Source organism: Echinops telfairi, unplaced genomic scaffold (assembly GCF_000313985.2).
Source record: "Echinops telfairi isolate 266 unplaced genomic scaffold, ASM31398v2 ScPeMD7_7459;HRSCAF=8497, whole genome shotgun sequence".
In the NCBI taxonomy this organism is placed as follows: Eukaryota; Metazoa; Chordata; class Mammalia; order Afrosoricida; family Tenrecidae; genus Echinops; species Echinops telfairi.
In genome coordinates, this window is record NW_022111359.1 from 85,883 (window position 1) to 94,302 (window position 8,420).

General features: G+C 62.9%; 2 protein-coding genes across 2 annotated transcripts in view; one reads left to right on the forward strand and one right to left on the reverse strand.

Annotated features, from left to right (window-relative positions):
- Nucleotides 1-8: 8 nt before the first annotated feature.
- On the reverse strand, nucleotides 9-5,562 carry REEP6 (receptor accessory protein 6). Its single transcript, XM_045300124.1, has 5 exons — nucleotides 5,417-5,562; nucleotides 2,853-2,946; nucleotides 2,344-2,482; nucleotides 1,972-2,140; nucleotides 9-949 (listed from the first exon to the last, which is right to left on the reverse strand). Exons 1-5 carry the CDS (start codon nucleotides 5,529-5,531, stop codon nucleotides 912-914), a joined length of 555 nt encoding a protein of 184 aa, XP_045156059.1. The 5' UTR covers nucleotides 5,532-5,562; the 3' UTR covers nucleotides 9-911.
- An 804-nt stretch (nucleotides 5,563-6,366) lies between these two features.
- Nucleotides 6,367-8,420, forward strand: part of PCSK4 (proprotein convertase subtilisin/kexin type 4) — a 7,089-nt gene continuing 5,035 nt past the window's right edge. Inside the window, exons 1-4 of the mRNA XM_045300149.1 lie at nucleotides 6,367-6,561; nucleotides 6,785-6,889; nucleotides 8,029-8,121; nucleotides 8,273-8,401. Of these exons, the coding sequence (XP_045156084.1) occupies nucleotides 6,367-6,561; nucleotides 6,785-6,889; nucleotides 8,029-8,121; nucleotides 8,273-8,401 (522 nt within the window). The remainder of the gene's footprint in view (nucleotides 6,562-6,784; nucleotides 6,890-8,028; nucleotides 8,122-8,272; nucleotides 8,402-8,420) is intronic.

Below are 8,420 nucleotides of genomic sequence, written 5' to 3' on the forward strand. Positions count from 1 at the left end.
GAAAAACACACGAGGGACGGATGCCCAGTAGTGAGCATGTAGGGGTGGATGCCCAGGGACAGGCCCCAGGGAAAAACACACGAGGGACGGATGCCAGTGGCAAGCATGTAGGGGTGGATGCCCAGGGACAGGCCCCAGGGAAGGACAAGCACAGGGATGGAGCACCAGCGACAGTGAGCTGCTCTATCGGCCTACGAGCTGGCAGGCCAGGTGGTCCAGTGGCCAGCAGTGCCCCAGGCAGCGGAGCCGGTGCCCTCGGAAATGGGGCCAGGTGAAGGTGAACTCGGACACACAGTCGGAGGTGGTCTCCAGGGAGGTGTCCGAAGGGCAGGGCTCGGCCCTGGCAAGGTTGTGGGAGTGGCGTGCAGAGGTCCGCTTCCGGTGGTGTCTGCTGGACCTGGGGACTGCGGCCCCCGGCTCTACAGTAGTCTTGCTGCAGGTCTTCCTGGGGGACGGCTCGGGGACGTTGGCGTCACTGGGGCTCTGCACCAGGGGTGGCGTCTGGCTGGTGCTTGCGCTGGGATGCTGTGTGGTGGTGGAGGACCTGTGGGGTGCCGACGAGGAGGCAGAGGGCCTGTGGGGGGCTGGCGAGGGGCCTGCGGATGTTAGGGGCAGCCGTGACTGCTGGATGGGGCCCTGGGGCCGAGTGGTGGGGCTGCTTCGTGGCCGTGGCCGCGGCCGTCCCCGGGTCTTGCTTGGCAACTGGGCCCTGGAGCCGATGGCGGCCAGGGATGGAGATGGGGTGTGGCCTGAGTTGACATAGGAGGAGGTGTCCTTGAGGGTCTTGTTGGGCCTCAAGGGGCTGGCGGGGGCCTCGGTCGGGGACGAGGTGAAAGGGTCCGAGACGGCCTGGCTGTCTGGTTGGTCCTGCCCCCCAGCTTGGAGGTCCTGGCTGGGTTCAGTGGATGGCTTTACTTGCCCTTCTGCGACTGCATCATGTTTGCTGGGCCTGTGGGGGAGGATGGTCAGAGCAGCTTGGCCTGAGGGCCACGGCCAGGCCTCAGGTAGACAGCATGGGATGGGCTGGCAGGGCCCAAGCAGCCCCCCTGCAGGGAGGGAATCCCACGTGCACACCACACACAAGTACATTCACAAATACACCCACTCACAAACAAAAATATACATTCACACATTCCCTGAAACACAGCATTAAACACTCACACACAAGTACATACACATGGAAACTCACAGGAGTGCGCACACATATTCACTGAGACACACAGATTACACATTCACATGCACACACCTGCACATACTCACACACAAGTAAACACGTATACACAGAGACTCACTCAAATAACCACACATATTCATGGGTACACTCACAAGTACACTATATGCCTACACACACAAATACACAACCACGCATACTCACACACAAATACACAGAAACATACACATACTCATGGACACACATAGCACACACATTCACATGCACATCCTTCCTCACATTCACATACTTTCTGAAACACTCATACATGCATTCATACACGTGCTAACATTCACATGCACACCCACAGACTGACATACATGCACAAATACACATCCACACACCTAAACATATTCAGACACACACAAGCATACTTTCAGACACATGCACACACCATCCTCACACACGTGTGCACACACACAAACATGCTCCCACGCACGCATACACACACTCAGGAGCACTGGCAGACACTCTTGCCCACCTCTCCCAGGGAGTTACCTACGGTAGGCTCCAAGGGCAGCGGGGGACCCGCTGAGGCGACGAGTGCCCGACTCCGGGCCAGCATCCTCAGGACTGGTTCCCGAGAGCGTGGGGAGAGAGCGGGCAGTGAGCGGGCAGCAAGCACAGGCTGGGGCGCCGGGCAGGGGCCAGGCAGAGCAGGGTGGAGGGGACAGACAGGCAGGGCCAGACAGACAGACGGTGAGGGCTGAGACCCAGAAGGCAGGTAAGGAAGGCACGATGGCAGGACAGGCGGCACGCACCCTCCCTGGTGAGTCCGGCGGCTGCGTCCAGGGCTCGGCCGCTGAGGTCGCTCACGAGGCTGTCCACGGTTGCTTGGTGCTTTAGGAACAGCGGGCGGATGGCGCGGTGGTACAGGACGGCGGCTCCGTTCCAGGGCCCCGGCGCCATGCAGAACAACAGGAAGGCGCACTGAAGGACCAAGGCTCGGTTAGGCTGCACTCGGCCCTCCCTCGGCCGGCCCCACTCCGTCCCACCACGCCTCCAGGCGGATGGGCACTGGCTCTGACCTCAACGGCAGCCTGGAGCCTGGCCCTGGCCCCTGGCACGCAAAGTGGGTGCAGACACACAGACACGCGCGCAGACACAGACACCCCCATGCCCCCGCAGCGCACCTTGCCCACGTAGTAGAAAGGGCACCAGAACAGGAGCAGATCGCTGAAGAACTCGAGCAGCCCGAACAGGCCGTACACCACCCAGTAGGTGAGCCACAGCGTGTCGTCCTCTTTGCTGGGACTCTCGATAGCCTTGACCCTGGAAGCAGTGCTGGGTCAGGGGCAGCCCGGGCCTGCCCCACCCAGGCACCCGGTAAAGCATAGGCAGGGTGGCCCCTGTGTTCCTGTACTCACAAAGCAATGTGGGGTACCGCACATCCTCCAGTACTCTCAAAGCAAGGCAGGGTACCCCATATATGCTCGGTACCCAGGAAGCATATGTGGGGTACCCCACATCTCCCTGGAACTCATAAAGCAATGTGGGGTACCCCCCTATCCCCCTGGTACTCATGAAGCATATTCAGGGTATCCCACGGCCCCCTAGACTCACAAAGCAATGTGGTATACCCCACACACCCCTGGTACTCGTAAAGCATATGCAGGGTACCCCACGGTCCCCCAGTACTCACGAAGCATATGCGGGGTATGCAAAGCCGATGAGATTGCACAGCAGAGACGCCCCGTAGCCGAAAAGAAGATACAGGCTTAGCAGTGTCACGAGCCCTAAGAGTAGAGAGGTGGGGTCCCAGTCACTCTACAACTGTCCCCTGCTCCGGGCAGCAGCTCCACTGGTCAAGGGCCAGCAGGGTGGCCGGCAGCCAGCCCTCCCTTCTAGGCTGTAAGGCATCTGAGCTGTCCAGTGCCGAGGCCAGCAGCAGTGGTACTGGGTGGCAGCAGGGCCAAGGCTGAGAGGTGCGTGTCTGCAAGGGCTCAGCGGGAGTGAGGCCAGATCTAGCCTCAGAGGTGTCCTGGGTCAGTTGGACAAAGTAAACTGCTCTCTCCATGCAAGACTCTTTCCCTGGACACTGCCCATGTGGGGGCACAGGGCCATCCGGTGCACGGCAGGGTGTGGAGCAGCCCCCTAGCCCCCATCCGCCAATGCCAGCAGCACAGCCCTGTGGTGGCACCCACAAATGTCCCCAGACATCAGTGTCCCAGATGTGGGGAAGGAGGCAGAACCGGCTCAGGTCAGAGCCCCTTGGTGAAAGGACCCCAAACTCCCAAGAGCCTGCTGGTGAGTGGGAGCCCTGCCCACACTGAGTGGAGTGGGGGGTGGGGAGCAGGGACAGCCACAGGGCCGAGGCTCTCGGTTTATACGGCAGGCCCCAACAGGACTTTTTTGGGTGTGGGAGGACAGGGCACAGTGAACACAGGGTCTCCTGCCAACAAGGGGTTGGGCCTTTCTCTGGGATGGGGGTGTCCTGGGCACTGTGGGATGTAGAGTAGCCTCCCCGTGGTAAATCCTCAAGCCTTGAGATGTGGTCAGGCATCCCATGGGGACAAAGTCAGCCCAGGAAGAATGCCGACCTGACCTGGGAGAGCTCTGCTCTCCCACCAGTCCACCACGGGGCACTCAGAAAGCCCCTCTCTGCAGGGCCTCAGTTCCCCCACCTGCCTCCCAGGTCACTGAGTTTGATGGGGAACTTGCTAGCCCTGAGTGTTTGCTGACCGCCCTCTGGACCCGCAGCCAGCACTGTGGGTGCAGAGGAAGGTGGGTGTCCACCTGTGAGAACAGTGGAAAAGGCTACAATGATTAAAGTACTGAACACGTGTCCCCTGTGAGCGGTCTGCAGGCACAGAGCAGGGGAGGGCCAGATGCCCTGGGCAGCCAGAGAGCGCACTGGGGCAGCCCCACCCACCCGGGCCTTTATCTGAACAGACTTGTGCCAAAGGGCAGAGGCCTAAGCCACCCTCCCTCCACTTGTCCACCCGCCTCATCTTTGTCAAGGATAGATCATGGTCAGCAGCAAGGCATGAGTGGGGGGAGGACCTCTGGGAGAGGCGTGCTTACATTCATCTATTGGGTGGGATTAGGTGATGGGGGCAGGGTGGGCCCCAGGGTCCCCGCATCCGTTCAAGCTGGCAGGAGACCAGCCCTCAAATCCCTTTTGCTGCCACCTCAGCATGGAGAGGATGATCTGAGACTTAAGATGGGGGGGTATAGGGCCCCCGGGGAGTTGACAAGACAGGCAGGCTAGACTGGGCATCTGTAACGGATGTAACAGCCCCCAGCTGACCTCTCCTCTCTCCCCATGCCCTGTGATCTAAATTCTTGCCTGCAGGCGGGTACTGGGTTAAAGAAAGGCAGGACAGAGGTCAGGCTGCACCTGGCTGAGCCCCACAGCTTGGGGTGGCTTGGGGTGGGGGTTGGGTGCAGAGATCTCAGCTCCTAGAGCTAGCAGGGAAGGCCTGGGGTGGAACGCAGATGTCTGGGGCTGGCAGTGGAGGTCCTGAACCCACCCCCAAGGTGCTTTGCAAACAGGGCACTGGCTTCAGTGGCATGCCCCCCAGCCATAGGGGTAGGCAAAGCTTCCTGTGTTTCACTGCATGGGGGCTTCCTGGGAGAGGTGGGCTTTGGACATGGAGAGGGAGGAGAAAGAGAAAGCTTCAGAGACCTGCAGGGTCTGGTGAGTGCAGGAGTCGGGGCCCTCATGGGCCTGTCTAACGCCTCTGGCCCCTATGGCAGCAGGTACACAACCCCACTGGGCTAGGCAAATATTTGCTCTAGTGAGACAGAGGACAGTCACAGGGCTGGGGCAAGCGGATAGGTGTGTGCCCACAGAAAGAGGGAGCCAGGAGGGTCCCTTGGTGCTGGCCTCACGGCCCCCTCAGAAACGGGGGGGGGGTGTTCTCCAAACGGTCTCCAGCCTGGGGTTCATGCCAGGAAGGGGCTGGCAGCTCGCCCCACCTCGGGGCCCCTGGAGAACTGGAAGTACCAGACGTGGCCCTGGCGGGCACCAAGCCTGGGAGAGAGCCAGGCTAGCCTACGGCCCCGCAGGGCACCGAGGTGGAGCTGGGGTGCTGCAGGGGCTGGGGCCGGGGCCTCGCGGAGGCAGGACGGTCCCCGGGCCTCGCCTCGACATCCCCCAGACAATGGTCGCACCCGCGCTGCCAGGCCAGATGGGGGCAGAGGTCTCCTGCCGGGCCTCTGGGACCTCAGTATTCCCGTCGGGACAATGGGGTGGCAGCTCACCCATGGCCAAGTAGCGCTTCTCGACCCCGGTCCTGGCTTCGAGAGCCCCGAGCACCCCGGTGGCCAGGTTCCTCTGTTCCAGAAGGCGCTCGAAGCGCTGCCGCAGACCGTCCATGGTGGCGGCGTCGGGGCCGGCAACCGGAGTTGGAGCGCCGCCCCCAGCTGCCCGACCGCCGCGAGCGCGCCCTCCTTGCCCGGCGGCAGCGCTCCGCCCTCAAGCCCCCGCTCAGGACAATGGGAGGGCAAGGCGGACAAAGGAGGAGGGGCCTGCCCCGTCTCCCCCGCCGCATCGCCCTCTGGCGGGCCGCTGTCGCCCCGATTGCGACGTGAGTGGCAGGGGGCGGGGCGCGGTGGCGGTGGACGTCGATTGGCCGGCCGAGCACGGGCCGTAGCTGATTGGAGAGGCGGGGCCGGGAGGTGGAGCTGAAGGAAGAAAAGCGTGCTGGGGAGGGCGGAGCTTGTGGGAGAAGACGAAAGCTGATTGGAGAGAACGGAGAGGCGCGAGGTTGATCATAAAGGAGGCGAGAGGCACCCTGAGGGGCCGAGTGGGGTGGGGCTAACTCTACATGACAGCTCTGATTGGACTGGAGAGGAGATCAGGCTGATTCGAGGGCGGGTGCCTACAAAAGTGGGCGGTGCCAAAGAGAGGGGTGGGGCCAGGTGTAGTAATAATAAATGCTCTCCTGTGAGTTAGGTTTGGATCACTGTACAAATGGAGGGACTGAGGCTCCTGAGGGTTAACTCCCGCGGAAGAGGCTAGGCAGGCCATCTGCTGCGTCCCCCGCCACCGTCTGGTCTTCGCGTCCCCGGAGTGGAGAGCCGCAGGATTCCTGAGAGTTGAAGCCCCTCCAGGGTTGCTATGGCGCCGGGGGCGGGGCAGCGGGCGCTAGGGCCGTTTGGCGGGCGGGATGAGCTCCCGAAGGCCCCGCCTCCGCCGCGGCCCCGCCCCTATGCGGCCCGCCCAGACAGCGCTCTGCCTGCGCCTGGCCTTGGCCCTGGGCCTGGGCCTCGTCGGCCCCCTGGCTGTGGGGTGGGTCTCGGCCCGGGCCCCCATCTATGTCAGCAGCTGGGCCGTGCGGGTGCCCCAGGGGAACCTGGAGGCCGAGCGCCTGGCGCGCAAGTTCGGCTTCATCAACCTGGGGCAGGTGGGACCCACCGGGATGGGCCAGGAGGGGACAGGGGCTGGACGACCCCAGACTAGAGACAGGGCGAGGAGCAGCCTCCTAGACCCAGGCTCCAATATCACGTCTCCCGGGCCCCTCTGCCTCCAGACTCTGGGGTTTCCGGAGGGTATCTGGCCGGGAGGGCTGCTAGGACAGGGCCCAGGGCCCAGGGGCCCACACTCTGCCGCCTGGACCACATCCCCAGATCTTCTCTGATGGGCAGTACTTCCACCTGCGGCACCGGGGTGTGACCCAGCGGTCCCTGAACCCACACTGGGGCCACCGCCTGCGCCTGAAGAAAGACCCCCAGGTGAGCTGGGCCTCCAAGCTGTCCCTTCAGGGTCAGCTGCTTGGGAACCAGCCAAGCACCACCTGACACTCTTGGACTTTGGTGACCACCCTCTCTGAGCCTCAGTTTCCATGTCTGTGCATCGGGGATCCAGTCTGGAAAGCAGGCTATGCTGGGCACCTGGGGTATTGGGCTGTGACACTGACCTGGTGTGGCTGTCTCTCCCTTAACTCACCTGAAGCAGCCACCACTCAGGCCCGCCACTAATGAGGGGTACCTACTGTCCACACCACACCCAAGCCTCCGACAGGAAGGGGAGACTGGGTTCCACTGGTGAGAGTCTGTCCGGAGACCCTCCTGAGTCACAGGCGGATCTGGAACCAGGGGTGCCCGAGCTAGCCACGCCGGGCCCCTGTCCAGCAGCCCTTGAACGCCAAGGGGTGGAGTGAGAGTGAAGCTGGCCTGCTGTGGTAGGGGAGGGGCCGGTCCTCAGTGTGGCCTGCAGGAGAGCTGGGACAAAGGTGGCGATCTAGGCAGGTCTGCCCGAGGCTGCATAGGCAGTGGCCCCGGGGGTGAGGAGGGTGGGAAATGCGGATGGAAAGCACAAAGGTGGGGGAAGCACCTGCAAAGTCCCTGTGGGTAGACAGGACAACGAATGCAGGAACCCCTGGAAGGGCTCTGCCAGGGAGGGGGGGTGCTGTGTGCCACTGGGCACAGCAAGAAGGGGAGCATGTCATCGAGGGCGTGAGCCAGTGGAAGTGGCAGAGAGCCCCATGCAGCCTGTGGGCGGCCCCCACACATGGGTCCTGTGCTGGGTGCTCTGAGGCTGCACCCCTCAGGCTGAAGGCAGGGCCTCAGGTGGGCAGAGGCCCAACAACACCAGAGCACTGGGGTGAGGGCCACACCCAAACCTAGGGCCTCCCACCCTGCTTCCTACCTCTGCCGGGTCCCACCGCATGAAGGATCCCAGTGATACAAGACCCCTAACAGTCTTCCCCACCCCCTTGGGGTTCCTTCCCCAGCCAGACCTAGAGGGTGTTTGGCCACGGGGTTGGCGGTGAGGACTCAGGGCCCTGGACCCCTGCCCCAGTGATGGGCATAGCTAAAGACAGAGGGTGGCAGCCCTGGGACCCAGCCCCCTACCCCCACACCTCCTCCAGGTGCGGTGGTTTGAGCAGCAGACACTGCGGCGACGGGTGAAGCGCTCCCTGGTCATGCCCACGGACCCCTGGTTCCCCAAGCAGTGGTACATGGTGAGCAACTGGAGGCAGGGGGAGGGGAGCAGGGGGTCCCTGCTGAGCCATGCCCACTGAGGCCTGGTTCCCCAAGCAGTGGTACATGGTGAGCAGCCAGGGGAGTAGGAAGGCTAGGGGCGTCCCGCTGAGCCGTGCTCTGCCCTCGCAGAACAACGAGGTACAGCCGGACCTGAATGTCCTGCAGGTGTGGGGCCAGGGACTGACCGGCCAGGGCATCGTCATCTCTGTCCTGGATGACGGGATCGAGAAGGATCACCCGGACCTCTGGGCCAACTATGTGAGCCAGCAGGCTGCTG